Consider the following 18733-nt stretch of genomic DNA (forward strand, 5'->3'; position numbering starts at 1 on the left):
ATTTTAAGTGGGGCAAGTTATAAAAAAATTGTATTAAGGTGGTCTTAGTGTATAAAAAGTTCTGATTTTTTCTAAGCATATTTTTGTTTATATGATTTTTTTAATAAGAATAACATTTATTTGATATTTTGAATCTAACCTAACAATCGAACAATCTCACAAAGTAATTCTGATTCATCATTTAAAACATTTCTTGAAAAGAATCTGCATCTAACCGTTATCATAAGAATGTTGGATCCCTATCGAAAACACCCTTAATCTATTGGAGCATCACAATCCCTTATATTGTAAGTATATTTTAGAATGAAGATAGATATAGCGGTGTAATATAGCAATCCCGTTGGAGATGCTACAATGTTCAGAGCTTGTTGTAAAAAAAGGTTTAGAGTTAAGGAATTCTTTGAGGCATGCTTAGTGCTATTACTATATTATTATAATATATAACGACTCCTTAAAAAAAATGTTATTTTCTCTAAGAGAGAGGTAACACGTGTCTGATGGTATTAGAAATGGGCGATTCTGATAATTTTATTATTGACTTTGATTATTTTGACAGGAGAAAAATGAGGAAAAACGTATTCCCAGGAAGAAGCGAGCATGTGATCCGACACTCCCGAAACCCAGTTCAGGGCCTCCAGGCCGCCGCCGCCGCTGCCATGGCCTCCGACGACGGCGACAAGGACGTCCTCCTCCTGGTCCACCAGGCTCCCCTCGACATGGAGGAGGGGCCAGCGCCCCGCCTGGCGCACCTCCTCCCCCCTCTCCACCGCGCGCCTCCCCCGCCCCCGCCTCCCCCCTTCCGCTCGCCGCCCCCGCCGCAGGCCGCAGCTTCCGCCGAGCACCGCCTCTCCTTCCGCGGCTGGCTCGGCATCCCCCGCCACTGGGAAGACTGGGTCGCCAAGCTCCGCCCACTCCACGCCCGCCTCTGGCGCCACCTCGGCATCCACGACGCCGTCCTCGCGTCCACCCTCCGCTTCAAGCGCGACGCCTCCGCCGTCCTCCACCTCGCCTCCTTCTGGTGCCCCGCCACCGCCACCTTCGCCTTCCCTTGGGGTGAGGCCACCGTCACACTCCAGGACGTCGCCGCCCTCGCCGGCTGCCCCGCCGTCGGCGCCCCGGCGCCGGCCCCGCTCCCGCCCCAGTGGCGCCCCGACGAGGCCGCGCTCAATGGCGTCCGCCTCGGCTTCAACCGCAGCGCCTGCAAGAAGGCGCACCACTCCGCCTGGGTCAAGCACTTCCTCACCGCCGACGACAACGCCGACCCCGTCTTCGAGCACGCCGCCTTCCTCGCGCTCTGGCTCACGCGCTTCGTCCTCCCGGGCCACCCGGAGTCCACCATGCGCCAGGCCGTTTTCCCCATCGCCGTCCGCCTCGCGCGCGGGGAACGCGTCGCCCTCGCCCCCGCCGTCCTCGCCTCCATCTACCGGGACCTCCGCGAGATCAAGGCCTTCCTCGGCGCCGCGGGCGCTGCCGCCACTGCAGGCGACGCCGATATGCTCTCCTCCTTATCCGTCTACTCGCCCCTCCACATTCTTCAGCTTTGGATGTGGGAGCGCTTCCCTGCCCTTAGGCCAACAAAGGTGAACCCACTCATGGCGGGCGATCCGCTTGCCGCTCGGTGGCATGATCTGAGCAGGAAGCTGAACCCGGCGCAGATTCGTAATGCCCTCAACGCAGGATACAACTTTGTGTGGCAGCCTTATGTCAGCTCCATGGAGCACACTGGGTGGGTTCACAGCAGTGATCTAGCCGGGAATGATGAACTGACATCGCTCGCACATTTCTTGCACCCCTGTGAGCTCGTGGGGATGGATTGCATTGAGCAGTACCTCCCGCACCGCGTCGCCAGACAGTTTGGACTGGACCAAGATGTGCCTGGGGATGTTCGCCGTGCCAGCCAGGATTGGGTGTTTGCTTGGCAGACCTACCAGCTGGAGGGTAAGAATGTGGCTTTTTTCATCCCTCACTCTGAACCTGGGATCACAGCACGGTATGCACAATGGTGGAGGGAGCAACTTCTGCCTTCTCACATTGATGCTGCTGCAGCAAGTGCTCCAGTAGAGTGGAAGCCTTCCAAGCGCAAGGTGAAAAAGACACCAGCGGCCATGGAAGCTGAGGCTGAGAAGGAGCGGAGGATGAAGAAGGCCCGTGTCTCTCCTACCACTGACAAAAAGCGCAAACTTGAAGAGTTGTATGATACTAAGTTGTCGGATTGGCTTCCAACTGCGAGGAATGAGATTAGTGACACCACTAGTGACATGGGATCGGAGGAGGCCTTGTTGCCTAATGTTGGAACGACCAATGATGATATTGTGCTACTTACGCCAAGGAAGCAGACAACAACTGCACCTGTAACAGCATTGATGGATAATGACATGACCCTGGCTCTAGGAGAGAGAGGAAACTTCATGGTTGATGAGCCTCCAGACATCCCAAGTGAACCTGAAGCTGGTGTCCCTGCAACGCTGGAGGAGGAAATAGTTAAAATTCCTGTGGTTACATCTCTTGATATCCCAGATAAGCCAGAAGAAGGAGCCACTGCAGTAATGGAGGAGCAGAAGGAAGCTACTAGTGTATCTGATAGATCTGTAGAAGTTAGTGCTCCGGTCATAGAAGAAGTAGAAGAAAAGGTTGCAATAGAGGGAGCTATTTGTGTTACAGGGATGAATCCATCAGGAAACAACACAACATTTGTAATGGAGGCAGATGAAAGAAATACAGTTCCAAAGGAATTTGGAAGGGCTGCCGAGGAAGCAACTGAAGCTGTGCCACAGAGCCAGCATGAAGTTGATGCAGGTGTTATGAACAATTCTCATGATGCGGTGGCTTTACCTGAGGAGGCCGCTCCAGTTCAGTCTACAGATGATTCTGCTGGATGTCCTGTGGTATCTCACATAATGGAAGATAGTAATGTTGCTGGCGACTCGGGCAAAAATGATTATGAAAGTACATCTTGTGATTTTGTTAAGGAACAGAAGGAGATTCCTTGTGTAGAAGAGATTGCTGGAGAAAACAGTCGAATGGGTGAGAAAGAGAGAGAGGAAACCTCCCATGAATCTCCTCAACTAGAGATAGTAGAATGTGTGCAAGACATCGTTCTTGTGGAAACAGAATGTGATGTTGAGCAAAAGATAGTTCATCCAGCAGTGGAGGATGTAGCAACTTCCAATAGTATGAGTCCAGCTCTCCTGGGTGTTCCTGAACCAGAAAATGCAGAACTCAATAAACATTCTTATCTAGCAAATAAAGATGCAGAAGATATACCCATTGAAGTTGCACAAGGAGAAGAAGCAGAACTGGGACAAATTAGTACTTCAGCAAAGGGAGGTGCCGAGGAGCATGAGGAATTTTCTGAAGTCGATCACATGGGCATAGCAGATGCTCAGTTGCATTTACACTTAGATTCTGAGGTGCCTGAGAAAATTGATGAAGTAGAGCTTAAAGAAGTCGATGGTACTATGAGACTAACTAGGAGAGATTCTGATAAGAAGCTTGGAGATGTCCCTGAAGTTGGGTACGCAGAAAATGAAAACATCAGGGGGCTGGTAGTGAATACAAGTGATAGGAAACCTTCAGAAGTCTCCCAAGCCGAGCCTGCAAAAATGGAAGATTCTAAGGATTTCACGGAAGAGGATACAGACAAATCTGAAAATGTTCCTGGATTAGAATGTACAGGATTGGTGGAAACTCATGGAGATTTGATGAAAGAGGGTACAAATAATAAGTTTGAGAATGTTCCTGAATTAGAAAATACAGGATTGGGAGGAACTCATGGGCCAATAGAGGATACTGATGGTAGATTCAAGGAAATTCATGATGTCAATTCAGAACTGGAAAAATGCAATGTGCATGAGAGTGATATTGATAGATCTGAGGACACAATGCAAATAGATCCACTAACACAGGATGAAGCTAGGTGGCTGGCGAAGGAAGAAACTGAAGATAATACTACAGAAGTTCAAGAAGTAAAGTCTGAACATTTAAGAAATGAGGCACCGATTCAGGAGGATACCAAGGAAAAGTCCTGTGCTGATAGCATGGATCTATCAGAGAATGTTGTAGATCGCTCCAAAGAGGTTGATAAATTGAAACAATTAGAAGAAGAGGGTTGCCAGGTGTTAATGGAGAAAGACATGGAGAATACTAGTGATGCTTTTGTACTAGAACAGACAGAAGATGGACACAGAAAATCATTGATAGAGACAAGTATAAATAACCATAATGAAATTACTCTAGTCGAGCAGTTGGACGGACAAAGCGAGAGACTTACAAGGACAGGTACTGAGGAAATTCATGGAGAAACCATTAAAGCACAAGAAAAGGAGTTTTATAAGGATGTGGCAGAAGATTCAAATGACTCAACCAATGATAAGGATGTCATAGAAGATTCAAATAATTCAATCAATGCTGAGGTGCCATGTAGTTCAGCTACTGTACAGTTAAAAGAAGATAAGATGGAAGTTATTCATGAAGGCAAGATTGAGGAGCCATGTGTTCAGGATGTTGAACTGATTAATCAGAGGGAACCATCATCTGATGCAACTGCTATGGAGTTTGAGGTAGCATCTAACCACAAAATCTTTTTGAATATGCATGAAGTGTGCTTGCAGATGTCTGTACTTCTGTTAACTGCTAATTAATCTGACCCTGCTTTTTTTGCAGGCAGTGGCTCTGGAACAGGACAGCAGAATCATACGCAAGAACATGGAGGCAACAACAGTGGAAGGCAGCCACATGCTGGATAGTGGACTAAATTCTGAGCTAGACAATGTTGATGAAACTCACGCTGCACGGGAAATTAAAAACCAGGAAATTTTGGACGTGGACACGGTGAGCATGGCTGCAGAATATATGCCTTGATCACCTTCTCTAATTGCTATCATTTTGTTGAGACCACAATCATGATATTTGGTTGTTTGCAGCAAGTAGCAATGGATGAAAAACAAGATCTACAAGCGGTAACTGGAAATGACAAAATGAATATATCAGAAGATACAGGTAGGAGTGTTTGTGGTGAATATCAAATTAACTCAACTGGTACAGAGGATGTCAAGTCTATCAAAGGATTACAGAACCAAGAAAGTTTGGACCAGAAAGAAGTGAGTGTGCCTGCAAAATTATTTTTTCGTTTGGTAACCTTATCTGATTCCTGAAATATGGTTGTTTGCAGCAATTAGCAAGGGAGGAAAGACTTAATTTAGGAACTACAACTGAAAATAACAGAATGAATATCTTAGAAGATGCAGACGTTCTTGTCTGTGGGCAATATCAAAATGGTCCAACTCATACCAAGGTCAAGCCTACCAAAGAAATACAAAACCAAGAACTTTTGAATGACAAAGAAGTGAGTCCACCTATGATATAACTCTTCTGTTTGATTTTCCCTATCTTTTTCTATTTTTATGCTCCCTCTGTCCCAAAGAGTATCATTCTAGATTTGTCCTTAGTCAAACTAATTTAAGTTTGACCAAGTTTATAGAGAACATTATCAATATTTACGAGACCAAGTATGTATATAAGAAAAGATATTTCATGATGAATCTAATCATCCTTATTTAATACCATAAATATTAATATTTTTTTTGTATAAACTTGGTCAAACTTAAGATGGCTTGACTTAGGACAAAAGCTAGAATGACATTCTTTTTGGGGCAGGGGAGTGATAGTGGAGCTTGACAATAATCTTTTGCAGGACCAGGTAATGGATGGAAGAGTGGAGTGTGAAGTAACAGATGGAAGTGGAGTATCCTATGAAGAGGCCTGTAAGCTTGGTGGTGATGGAGTAAATACCTCTGGAGTTGCAGTGGATGTTAGTGATCCAGTGCTAAACAAGGAAGGCTGCAACACAGAGGAGGCAAGTACATTTTCAGAATCTAAATCTTTTCAGCATCGTTTGGCACAGCTCCTCCTAGGTCAGCAGGTCCATATTTCATTTTGGGGTCTGGTTCTGCTACAGTGCCTTTTGGCTCCTGCTGCAGTGCCATTTACAAGAGGAGCTGGAGCTGGAGCTAGCATAAAACTGCCAAATGGGGCATAAATATGGTTCATTGTGATGAACTTGTTCTACAGTTGCAGGCAAGGGAGGATAAGCAGCACCATGGAGTTGGACACACAAATGAGAAGAGGATTTTGGAAGACACTAGTATGATTGATACTGGTGAATTGAAATCTGATTCAACTGTTATGGAGGTTAGCATGGCTGGGTTAAGAGAGGGAACACTCAACCAGTGTGCTGCAAGTTTGGAGAAGGTGAGCACAGTTTGCGTTTTCAATGTAATTTTTCTGTTTGGCTGCAGTAGCTGATGCATCTCAGTCACAGGAAGAGGCAGTGCAGGAGAAGCATGATCAGGGAGTGGTAGATGAAAACACAAACGGAGGTTCAGCTGACATTGATGCACTTGAATGTGAAGGAGTGAATCCTGATGTGGCCATGAAAATGTTTCATGAAACTATTCTTACAACAGAAGCTGTCAATGTAGCTGGGTCCAAAATTTCATCTGAGAACAGGCAAAAGGAAGCAACCTTTGAAGAACCCTCTATAACAGAAGTTGAAGGTTCTGAATCAAATGAATCTGCAAGAAAGGAGCCTGAAGGAGCTCTTCCACAAGAGCCTGGAAACCTGGTAAAAATTAAGCAGGAAAGTTTGGAGAATGGAACTGAGATGTCCATTTTTAGTGAGAATGACAAAGCTTCTGAAAAACATCAGACCTCAGCAGAGTTTATAATTGCTCCTTCAAGTATGGATGAACAGGGTGATAATGATATTGGATGGCCTGATGAATCAGCAAAAGGCTGCGAAAAGTTAACTTCTGATTCAATAAACACAGTTCGCTCCATCAAATTTGGCAAGCCAAGTAGTGAAGAGGTTAAGAGAACACAGAGCACCAGGTCTATGTATCTAAAAGATATCAAGGAATCATTGGGTAGAATTCGTGCTGAACCATCAAACAGGGTACATACAACCAGTGTTGGGTATCACTCTCGGCACACAGTTCAGGATCCAATTTCATCTTGCAAGGAGATCAAAGTGCCTTTGCGAGACAGTGCACGGGATTTTGGAAGGGACCGTGCACTAGAGTTAGTGGCTACAAGTCCACAAGAAGAGACTCCTCGATGGAGGCAAGAACAATATGCACTTCAAATTTTAGAAGATGTTCAAAATTCTCGACTTGCTGAGAAATCTAGGATGGAAATGGAGGTGAGAGTACTAAAGGCGCAAATTAGTAGCATGGAGAGACAAGTGATGAACTTGGATCACATCTCTGATGTAAAGTCCAGATCTAGTTTGAACCAACAAATGCTACATTTGCACAAACCATCCTTCTAAAATTGTAAGGATTTAAAATTTGATTTGTCAAATAAACACAAATCCATGCAAGTTCTCTATCCCATCGACTACCTCCTGGAAGTTACTCTTAGGTCAATTAAAGATTAACATTGTAGCAAAGCAAGGTCATTCTATACTCAAATAGTATAAGTGTCTTGTGCATGTGTGAAGTAGTCCAGTAGAAAAACGACATCGTTGGTGAATTTCTGATCCAAATGTCAGGCTCAGTTGTTCCCTACCTCCAATTATACTGAATGCTTGAATGCATGATGGTGTACAAGGCTAGGACATGTCTGGGTTATGCCTGATGGTATAACTAAGCTGCCCAAGGTGTTACTAACTCAAATTTATGGTAGGTCTGCTGTCTAGCTTTTAGATATTGACGATAAGCTCAGATAAATTGAAACTTCTGTGCACCATATATAAGGTAGAGGTATTCACATTTCTGACAAGAATACACTCATAGATTACTATTTTCATAGATATATCTGATAATTTATTAGTTCAAAATCAAAATCTGATTATTTCTGCTTATGTATCTAGTTAAGTCTACAACATTGTATGGATTTGTCGCCTGAAAGCAGCCCTTTTTTCCTGAAATATAAAGATTTTACTGTTATGGTAAAGACTAGGTCTTGGATGGGTCAGCTAGTACAAATGCAGTAGAAGAGTAGGAACTGTGTAGTATGTTTATGCATTCACAGCTACTTTTTTGAGTGCATATTAGATTCCGTTTTTTTTTTCTTCTGAAATTTCTCATCTCGGGGACAAAAATCTTGTATGCTAGCATTGAACTAAAAAATTGAGAAGCACATGGTTAGGTTACAGTTTGTACTGTGCATGATATCTGCAACTTGATTTGTTTCTAAACTTATTAGTGTTTAGCATTTGATAAGCTGATTAAAATCTTGCTCGATTGTGCTTTTGTGGTCGCATTACACATATGCTGCTGAACCTGGCACTTTTGGTCACATGTATGCGGCTGGAACATGCAACGCATGTATTATGATGCTGAAAGTATTTAGCTTTGGTCACACAAATGCTGTTGGAACAGGCACTATTTGCTCACAGTTATGCTACGAGAAAAATATCATACATATGTGTTGCCAAAAAAAGAAATGTTGCTCACATTTGTGATGTTGGAGATGTTCCTTGACCTCTAATTAAGTTTCTCTTAGTTACAATCCAATCATTTTTTTTTCTCGAACACGCAGGAGAGCTACATATCAATATATTAAGAAGAAAAAGAAGGGTGGATCACCCAAATACAAAAACAGTTTTTGGGGGGTTGGGCAGGGGGCCCGAACCCACACAACCAACAAAACCCACTAATAAACCTACTGAAAAAATAAACACACGTCTAGATCCGAACTACACAAAGCCATTTCCCATGCAGATGGGTTATTTATTAGACAATTTTCTGATTCTTATATTAGACAATTTTCTGATTCTTGTGTCCTTAGTATTGTGTTTCATGGAAATGGTAATGCGGTACATATGAGGGGCGATGCATGGCTGGTATTTTATGTTACATTTGCCAACTTGAATTTGCAAACAAGAAGTGTTTATGTAAATGGATGCAAAAAAATTAAAACTTCGTTCTTCGCTGAACTTCATCTGTTCCTTTAAGGGCACTCACAATGCAGACTCTATCATAGAGTCTAAAGTTATTTATTACCTCGAACAATGTGGACTTAGAGTCTAAATAAGACTTAGAGTCTTATTTTTTCTACATCTTTCTTCAATAAATATGCTGCCACATCAGCAAAATATTATAAATAATATATAATTAATTATCTTGGACTCTGTGATAGAGTCTTGCATTGTGAGTGCCCTAATGCACTTGCTGGGTGAAGCGAAGCTCATTTTAGTTCTAGAAGTGAAGTGGAATTGTGGAAGCCCATCAGTCGTCAGCATTTATCTGTTCCTTTTTTTTCCCTCATTGGAGGAGAGAACTAAGGCCTTGTTTAGATGTGAAAAATTTTTGGATTTCGCTACTGTAGCACTTTCGTTTGTTTGTGGTAAATATTTTCCAATCATAAACTAACTAAGGTCAAAAGATTCGTCTCGTGATTTACAGTCAAACTGTGTGATTAGTTTTTATTTTTGTTTATATTTAATGCTTCATGCATGTGCCGTAAAATTCGATGTGACAGAAAATCTTGAAAACTTTTTGGATTTCGGGGTGAACTAAACAAGACCTAAGAGAAGGCGAGCTTCAGCGTCAGACAGAAAAGGAGCTGCCGTCCAGGACTCCACAGGTTCCGGGCTTTCGGCACTTTTTAAAGACTAAGGGCTATTGTTGGCAAATGAGAGAAACCCAATGTCTCAATTGACAAAACGGCAAAATTCTGACCTGCTACTGATTTCGCTGCACTGCACCAAAGTTAACCTAGCTTCAGTCTTTTCATGGAAAAACTTCATTCTACCTTCTTCATTTAGAACCTTATGGATTTTTTTATATTTTTGGACATTTTTAGAATTAAATATATTGTTTTGAAACATTTATAAGATATTTTAGTGTGCTCTATCCTAATATATACTTCCTCTGTACTCACAAAGAAAGTCATTTTGGACAAAGTTTGAGTAATATAAATAATGAATAGCTTTTATGTTGTTGAGTTTGAAATGTGAAAATGATATGAATATATTTTGTCTTGAGAAATACTTTCATAAAAATATACATATACCACTTTTTGATAAATATTTATATAAAAACAAGAAGTCAAAGCTAGACTTGGCATGTCGCTGTCTTAAACGACTTCCTTTGTGAGTAGAAGAAGTATATTTAGGATTTTCTCATGTTTCTAGAAACTTAGAGGCATGTTCTATGGTTTTAAAATCTTACCAAACATTTTTTGGATTTTTTTAGCTAAAAAGGACAAAACCATCTTCAAAACCACCTCAAACCATGATAAGAAGGTAATTTGAATAATTTTAATACTTTCAAGGAGAAAAATTATTGCCGAGATAGTTCATGAATGTAAAATGGACCTTTTTCTCTTTCCATTGATTTCGCCCTTCCATTCTCGAGCTGGGCTCACACTTGACAGTGGAAGGAGCACGCCGGGCTGGCCCCTTTTTGAGACAGAAATAGGTGGAGGAATCCAAACAGTGGGCCAGATCCAGCCCAGTCCAAATAAGGCCTTGTTTACTTCCCCAAAAATTTTGCAAAAATTTTCAGATTCCCCGTCACATCGAATCTTTAGACGTATGCATGAAGTATTAAATATAGATAAAAATAAAAACTAATTGCACAGTTTGGTCAGAATTGACGAGACGAATATTTTGAGCCTAGTTAATTCATAATTGGACAATATTTATCAAATACAAACGAAAGTGCTACTATTTATATTTTGCAAAATTTTTTGGAAGTAAACAAGGCCTAAGCAGGCCCAACTAGCAAGCCTTCTCTTTTCTTTCTTTCTTGCTTGCCAACATTTTCATTCAGGCCTTGTTTAGTTCTAAAAAAATTCGGATTTCACTACTGTAGCATTTTCATTTTTATTTGATAAATATTGTCTAATCATGAACTAACTAGGATCAAAAGATTCGTCTCGCGATTTACAGACAAATTGTGTAACTAGTTTTTATTTTTGTCTATATTTAATGTTTCATACATACTTAAAAACTTTTTGGATTTCGGAATGAACTAAACGAGGCCTCATTCTAAAAAGAAGAGAGAAAAAAAAAGAACGAAAAAAAAAAGAACGAAAAAAAAAGAACAGTCCTGTCTCGTCCACCTCACGGAAGCAGACGCCGGCGGAGAGCAGAGCAGCAGATCGAGATCGACCCATGGATGCTTCGGCCCTCAACAACCCGCGCCTCAAGGCGATGATCGAGGTACCTACTCCTCCGCTCCGCTTCATCTAGTGGATGATATCTTGCTCCCCATCCCAATATTCCATACCATCGGCGGCGCATCCGTTAATCCCCACCCGCGCACATGTTTTTCTGTTTTTTTCCCTCCCGTATTCTTTGATTGATCTAGCTGACGGCGATGTTGCTCTCGATGTATATACATGCCTGCGGCACGGGTAACTGGAAAGATTCGGTGTTTGATTTCGGCGGCTTAAACCTACGAGTTCCTTCTTGCTGTGCGAACCAGTACTCTTTTCTTTTCCCCCCTCTGTGGAATTCGCCTTTTCCTCATTGCCTAGCCTGTTCTACAGTTCCTGCGATAACACCGGGAGTGCCCCACTCATGTTGGGCTTGGAGCCTTGGAGGTGTTCCGGGAGCTGTATTCACATGCAACTGGTGCTAAAACCCTAGTAGGATTCAGTGACTGTACTTGTGGTGTAGTATCCAGTACCCCTGCTTTACACGCAATGCAAGCGTTGTTTCTTGGATTCTTGAAATTGGGGGGGGGGGGGGGGGGGGGGGGGGGGGGGGTCTCAATGCTTCCAAAGCTGCTTTGGTTGTTAAAAGGGTCTTGGATCCATTCTACAATGAAAATTTTGGATATTGGCCAACCTTTGCACACTCGATTTTACTCATTCTTTGTGTACAAACAAGAAATAGCACTGACCCTTGTACTCATAATCCGCCTCCCTGTCTGAATTCCTTGGATGGCACTGCTTGACTCATTATTGTTTTTGGTCAAAAACTAAAGGTTTGTATCACCTAAACTATGGATTCTCCTGACTAGTTTTTTTGTAACCTTTGTTAATTGACTATGGTTCTTTCAAAACGCAAGTTAAAAATTAAAACCAATCTCATGGACCCATCGATTGGATAATAAAAATTGCTCACGGTTACGGGCCCGTAACAGGAGTTTAGACTCATGTTACAAGAGAAATGAATGATTTATATTATTATATAGTAAGATGTTCAAATTTAAAGAATCCTAAATCCTCAAGTGCACCTATGATGTATACAAGGGAGCCGACTTTTTACATTCTGTTCCTGTGAATTTAACTGAAAACACAAACGTATTCTAGGTCTACCCCCCCCCCCCCCTCTTTTTTTGTGTTTGCGTTTTTTGGTCCATACCATGTTATTACTTATTACTGCATATTATTTCAATGAATGATATGGATATTTTGCGGTTTGTTATGTGTTGGTGGTAGAGTAGAAATTCAGACTGCGTGTTATGCTGATATCGTTCCATTGAACATGGTTTTTAAGGCGTCGCGTAGTCGTCACCTAGGTGTCGCCTAGGAGACAAGGCGCTTGCAGGTAGTAAGGCCTCCCCGACGCCTCGCCAAAAGCAGAGGAAAACGATAGGGAGAGGCCGTGCAGCTACCTCCTCGCTCATCCCTACCAAATCCGGCGCCGCCTGGGTCATCTTCGGCAGAGACCGGCAAGAGGTAGGGAAGGAGCGGAGGGCAGGCTGAGCGCATGCAGTCAAGAGCAGCGCGAGGGAGGGAGGGCGGCGATGTACCTGCGTGAGCCATGAGGGAGGAGATGCGGTGGAGCTGTGCCTGCTTGAAGGAGGGAGATGCAATGGCACTGCGCCTGCGTGCATGAAGCAGGGACATGCGGCAGCGCTGTGCCTGCGTGAAGGATGGATGTGTGCGGCGGCGCTGCATCTGCATCCATGAGATGAGAGATGACCTGAGTGCCTATTGGGCTGGACCAAGCACTTTTTACATTTGCCGTTTTCTGATTTTTCTTTTTTCCTTTTTTCTCTTTTTCTTGCCTATTCCCTGCTGCTATTTTCCTATTTCTTATCTTAGAATGGTAAGGCATCACCTTGCCTCGTCTTATGGTCGCCTAGGCGTCTCCTAGTCGACTCAAATGAGTGGCTCGCCACATCTCGCCTTGCCGCCTTAAACATCACGCCATTGAGATTAGTTAGACATGTGTGAAGTTCCTTGTTGTTTGTTATCATCAAACTCAGTATGTTATGCATTACAGATTGGGGGCGCTTAGAACCCCTGATTTCTTAAATGCAAGTTCTGGCCAGCCTTGTTTTAGAAAGACTTTGTAAATTCTACATAGGTGATTAATTTGAGCTTAAATTTGGTACTAGTTCATTTGTCTGTGCGAACCAGTAATCCGCTCATGTTATTCGCCTTTACCCTTTTTCCATTGTTTAGCTTTATTATTCCTCAGTGTCCTGTTCTACAATTTCTAGGATAATAATAGAACCAAGGGAATCTATTATCAGCTGGAATGCCCCTGATCTTGGTGTGCCAGGAGTTTGTATTCAGATGCAACTGATGCTAAAACCCTAGGAGTATTCAATGGCTCTACTGATGAAGTATCCAGTATCACTGCTTTGCATTACATGGATGTGCAATAAGTGATGTATCTTGATTCTTGATAATGGGGGGTTTCCATCATTCCAAAGCTGGTTCAATTGTTGAAAGGGTCTTCAATCCATCCTTACAACGAAAAAATTTGGATGTTAGCCAACCTGTGCATACTGGATTTTGACCTGTCCTGTGTACAAACAATAACTACCCCTGATCCTATACTCGCCTACCTGCTGTCTGAAGATTCTCGCTCATCCTGAATGGCACTATTCAATCAATAAATTTTTTTTCATAGCAAAGTTTATACCTGAAACAAGCAGAATCCTGATTTGTTTTGTTATAAGTTATAACCTTTAATTAATAGCGCAAGTTAATATGAACCTCATGGACTCATTGAATAACAAATTGCTCTCACAGACCATAACTGTTACCTTAACTGCAACCCTGTTTTCTTAATGCGAGTTGCAGCCAGCTTTTTTCAGAAAAAAAAACAAACCTTGTAAATACAACATATATGTGGGATTGATGGTTGGATAGAAATAAAGTTACTACTGTTGTTTTGTGCGTTGCAGGAGGAGAGAACAAAGGCCATGGCAAACGAGCTGTTGGCAAAGCTGACTTTTCTTTGCTGGGACAAATGCGTCACCGGGAGCGTCGGGAGCAGCTTCAGCAGGAGCGAGACCTCGTGCCTGTCCAACTGCGCAAAACGCTTCGCTGAAGTGAAGATGATGACCATGCAACGCTTCACTGGCCGCAGCTGAAGTCACACACATGTACACATAGGCATTTCTCTGCATCGACGGAACAATGTTTAGTATCCTCTGGAATGTCCAAATGTTGTACCTGTCTTCTGAATTCTGAAGCTCCGATGCAGCACGAGTTTTGTTATTTTTATCTTTATATTATCATTGCCTCGTTCGTGAGGTGGTAGAAAGATATTTCAGTGTTCAAAATGGCCTGTTTGTTTATTGGACTGATAAGCTATGGTAGAAAAGTATTGTTGGCTGATTTATTACCAAAGAAAAATACTGTTGAATGGCTAGCAAATTCGGTTAGCAAATTCGGTAGATAAGCTCAAGCGAAGATAGCCGACAAATTTACCTTTGATTCTGATGTAAAGATGGCTGGCAAATTTACCATTGTAGCCTGGCCGCATCAACTACACTGCACATTTCATGAGCGTTTAGCAGCTTTTGTTACTGGACACGTATCTCAAGGTTCATCCGGCTCCAACGGCGGAGAGTCGAAACTGGAAACAGCTGTGACCTTGTTTAGTTCCAGCTGTGGCCTTATTTAGTTCGTGAAAATTTTTGATAATTATTATTTAATCATAGATTAATTAGGTTTAAAAGATTCGTCTCGTAAATTATAGATAAACGGTATAAATAGTTTAGATAAATATTGTACAATTATGGAGTAACTAGGCTTAAAAGATTCGTTTCATAGGTAAACCGTGCAATTAGTTTTTGTTTTCATCTATATTTAATACTCCATGCATGTGTCGTAAGATTTGATTTGACAAAAAATATTTAAAAAATTTTAGTTTTTGGGTGAACTAAACAAGGCCTAAAGGCCTGTGTTGTTTGGTGAAAGCCAGAGATTAATGAGCGGTGACATGACTGCCCGTCAGTCCAGTGTATGCAGAAGTGTCCCGTATATACATGTATATATGTTCAAGCGACCTGAACGAGGAGGTCTTAACACTGTGCTAGTGGCAAGAGTGTCTTCCTTTCCTCTCCAGCTGTGACCTCTCCGCTCTGGCTCTACACTGTTGCTCGCTCCGACGACACCCTCAAGGTGACACCTCTCATCTAAACTTTCTCAGCTAATCTGCCATGAGTTGGAGTTTTCTCATCATCTTTGTGATAATCTCTTGCGATTTGGCTAGTAAATGGCTGCCTCGAATGAACTAGGATTTAGATTTGACTGGTTGCTTGGACGTACTCTTCAATGTCGCTATGTATTTTCTTGCCCCCAATCTTTTCTTTACTGATACCTGCCTTTTTTTAGTTGATATCTAAGGTGAAAATGAAGCAGTAACTTGATGAAATATTTCTACTTTTTTTTGGGGTGGAACCCTCCTGTCCCATCAGTAAATTTCATTGTGTAAATTTACTGATACATACAAATATCTAGTGCGACTGTGTGGCTTCCCAGTGCTCACTGCTCAGCAAAACATGTAGTAGTGACAAATAAATATGCTTCTTTTTTTTCAGATATATGTTCATTGTTTCCTTATTGGACTTGACAACAAATTATGCTTCTGTTATTTTCTTTCAGAAGTTGACATCTGTTGTTTCTTTCTGAAGTCTGCTCTCTTATATTCTTCTTTATTAGGTTTGTAGTTTATTTTCCCATATATCCATCTAGCTCACTTGTTTATAGTATACAAAATTAGACATTTTCTACACGGTTATAGTAGTTAGCCGACCATTTTCACACTGGCCACCATCACAAATACAGACTGCTCACTGACTTTTATTTTTTACCATTGTTCAGTTCCACTACTAGGAGTTTGCCATGGACAACTCGCAAGATGAATCAGAAAATGACGAGCAAGAGCTAGATGTGAGTGTGAGTGTGTGGCTTCTCTGTGCTCAGCAACGCAATACATATGTACTGATGACTACTAAATACTATGCTTCTTTTTTTTCCAGATTTGTTCATTGTTTTGACAACAAATTATGCTTCTGTTGTTTTCTTTCAGAAGTTGCCGTTTGTTTTTTTTCAGAAGTCTGTGCTCTCTTATATTCTGCTCTATGTTTGTGATTTCTATTCTAATATATCCATCTCACTTGTTTATAGCGTACAAAATAATAGACATTGTCTACACAGCAATAGTAATTAGCTGGCAGTTTCACACTGCCACCATCACAAGACTTTTATTAACCATTGTTCACTGCCACTACTAGGAGTCCATGGAGAACTCACAAGATGAATCAGAAAGTGACGAGCAAGAAGAATTCTTGGAAAAGAAGCCATTGCGGTCATTAGCACCAATGTTCCCGCTTCCTATGGGATATGATGTGGCAACTCAATCAACTGATCCATTGCTAATTTTTGTCACACCATTCAGGCCCTGCACATCGCCAGAACAGTCTCCAGCTTCATTTGGTCAACCCTTACCAAAGTCACCAATTCCTCTCAAGGCTACTCCAATCTCAGCTGCATTTCCCATGCCACAACACAAAGGTGGATCGTCACATGATCCTCTGAAGGAAACTCCAATGTCAGCGGCATTTCCCATGCCAGGACCCAAAGATGAACCATCAGATGATCCTCTCAAGGCTACTCCAATCTCAGCTGCATTTCCCACGCGACGACACAAAGATGATCCTCTCAAGGCTACTCCAATGTCAAGGTCATTTCCAATAACACGACATGAAGATGAATCATCAGACGAAGACTACAAACCCTTTTCTGGTCAGAAAAAATCAACCCCGCTGAAGACAGCCAAGAGGACTCAGCAGGCTGAATGCTCCAATGCAGGTAACACCAAGCGCAGGTCAATACAGAGAAGCCTGAACAGAGAGCTTGCCTTCAGTTCATCCTTGTCAAGCAACCCAAATGAATCTGTCGAAGAGGTGATGATAATGTTTGATTCACTTCGGCGGCGCATACTGCAATTGGATGAAAATGAGGACGCAGGCAAGCGGGCCGACTTGAAGGCTGGAAGTCTCATGATGCAGAATGGCCTGAGGATCAACAATTCGAAGATCATAGGACCTGTACCTGGTGTTGAAATTGGAGACATTTTCTTCTTCAGGATTGAAATGTGCATTGTTGGTTTACATGCACCTGCCATGGCTGGCATTGATCACACCTCTGCTAAGCATGCTGGAAAAGATGAGATTCTGGCGGTTAGCATCATCTCATCTGGTGGTTATGAGAATGATGACAATGACACGGACATTTTGGTGTACACAGGTCAGGGAGGCAATAGTCGGCACAAGGATAAGCATGACCAGAAACTTGAAGGAGGTAACCTTGCTCTCATGAATAGTATGAAAAAGAAAAACCTAATCAGGGTTGTGCGCAGCGCACAGGACCCTTTCTGCAACTCGAGCAAAGTTTACATCTATGATGGACTTTACCGGGTCGAAGAATCCTGGACAGAAAAAGCAAAGAATGGTTTTAGTGTTTTCAAGTACAAGATGAGAAGGGAGCCGGGACAGAGAGATGGAATTTCAGTTTGGAAGATGACTGAGAAGTGGAAAGCAAATCCTGCGACAAGAAACAATGTTATAAGGGCAGATATATCGTCAAAAGCTGAGAAGCTACCTGTATGCCTTGTTAATGATGTAGATGACCAGAAAGGGCCAAGCTACTTCAACTATGTTACTGGAGTGGAGCATTCAGGGCCACTCAGGAAGACAAAACCTTTACAAAGCTGCAAGTGTCCTAGTGTGTGCTTGCCTAGTGATACTAATTGCTCATGTGCACAACTGAACAGTGGTTATCTTCCTTACAGCGCCAATGGAGTGCTTGTGAAGCACATTCCAATGCTTTATGAGTGCTCCTCCACGTGCCAGTGTTGTCAAAATTGTCGAAACAGGGTCACACAGAAAGGTGTCAATCTTAACTTTGAGGTCTTTTGGACTGGGGATTCCGGATGGGGTGTCCGGTCCTGGGACCCAATCCGTGCTGGCACATTCATCTGTGAGTATGCCGGTCAAATCATTGATGAAACAAATATGAACATGGGTGATGAGGAAGATGAATATACCTTTTGCACATCATGGCACAGTGACAAGGTTTCAAGATGGAATTTGGGAGCAGAATTACTTGAAGAAAAAAGTGATAATGCCACAACAGAGAATCTGAAGAAGCTGCCTGTTGTCATAAGTGCAAAACGTTCAGGAAATGTGGCTCGTTTTCTGAATCATAGCTGTTCCCCGAACGTCCTTTGGCAGCCCGTGCAGTATGACCATGGCGATGACAGTTACCCACATATCATGTTTTTTGCGATGAAACATATTCCTCCCATGACTGAACTGACGTATGATTATGGTACAAGAGGAGCTCCTCCTGGCATTAAGGGGAAGTTTCCAAATGCTTGCAAACTCAAGAAATGCTTATGTGGCAAGCGTGGACTAATGCACTAAAGCAGGTAAGAAAAACCACACTATGGATGGAAACATACTTCTTAACCGTTATTTTCTGTCCATCTTTGTATCAATTAGTTTCTTTTCAAGAGAATGTATCT

The 18733-nt window shown here is 42.4% G+C and overlaps 2 protein-coding genes across 6 annotated transcripts; both read left to right on the forward strand.

Annotated features, from left to right (window-relative positions):
* LOC8070375 lies at positions 583-7386 on the forward strand. 5 transcript variants are annotated; one of them, XM_021446071.1, is made up of 7 exons: positions 583-4559; positions 4663-4830; positions 4923-5099; positions 5171-5344; positions 5699-5854; positions 6070-6249; positions 6314-7386. In XM_021446071.1, exons 1-7 carry the CDS (start codon positions 657-659, stop codon positions 7325-7327), a joined length of 5772 nt encoding a protein of 1923 aa, XP_021301746.1. In that variant the 5' UTR covers positions 583-656; the 3' UTR covers positions 7328-7386. The 5 variants fall into 5 exon arrangements, with proteins under 5 accessions (XP_021301746.1, XP_021301743.1, XP_021301745.1 ...); XM_021446068.1 differs by having other exon boundaries at positions 584-4559; positions 5693-5854; XM_021446070.1 differs by having other exon boundaries at positions 584-4559; positions 5693-5854; positions 6076-6249.
* Positions 11015-18632, forward strand: LOC8071433 (histone-lysine N-methyltransferase, H3 lysine-9 specific SUVH1). Its single transcript, XM_002441694.2, has 5 exons — positions 11015-11170; positions 14100-14283; positions 15269-15324; positions 16039-16101; positions 16440-18632. The coding sequence occupies exons 1-5, from the start codon at positions 11123-11125 to the stop codon at positions 18630-18632; spliced, it is 2544 nt and encodes an 847-aa protein (XP_002441739.2). The 5' UTR covers positions 11015-11122.

This window comes from Sorghum bicolor, chromosome 8, assembly GCF_000003195.3.
Source record: "Sorghum bicolor cultivar BTx623 chromosome 8, Sorghum_bicolor_NCBIv3, whole genome shotgun sequence".
In the NCBI taxonomy this organism is placed as follows: Eukaryota; Viridiplantae; Streptophyta; class Magnoliopsida; order Poales; family Poaceae; genus Sorghum; species Sorghum bicolor.

Excerpts from the sequence above, each read along its gene's own strand:
- LOC8070375 (XM_021446068.1), top strand. The coding sequence starts at position 657 with ATGGCCTCCGACGACGGCGACAAGGACGTCCTCCTCCTGGTCCACCAG. Across the intron at positions 4,560-4,662 it reads CAACTGCTATGGAGTTTGAG|GCAGTGGCTCTGGAACAGGA; the intron begins GTAGCATCTAAC and ends CTTTTTTTGCAG. Across the intron at positions 4,831-4,922 it reads AAATTTTGGACGTGGACACG|CAAGTAGCAATGGATGAAAA; the intron begins GTGAGCATGGCT and ends GGTTGTTTGCAG.
- LOC8071433 (XM_002441694.2), top strand. The coding sequence starts at position 11,123 with ATGGATGCTTCGGCCCTCAACAACCCGCGCCTCAAGGCGATGATCGAG. Across the intron at positions 11,171-14,099 it reads GCCTCAAGGCGATGATCGAG|GAGGAGAGAACAAAGGCCAT; the intron begins GTACCTACTCCT and ends TGTGCGTTGCAG. Across the intron at positions 14,284-15,268 it reads GCAACGCTTCACTGGCCGCA|CTGTGACCTCTCCGCTCTGG; the intron begins GCTGAAGTCACA and ends TTTCCTCTCCAG.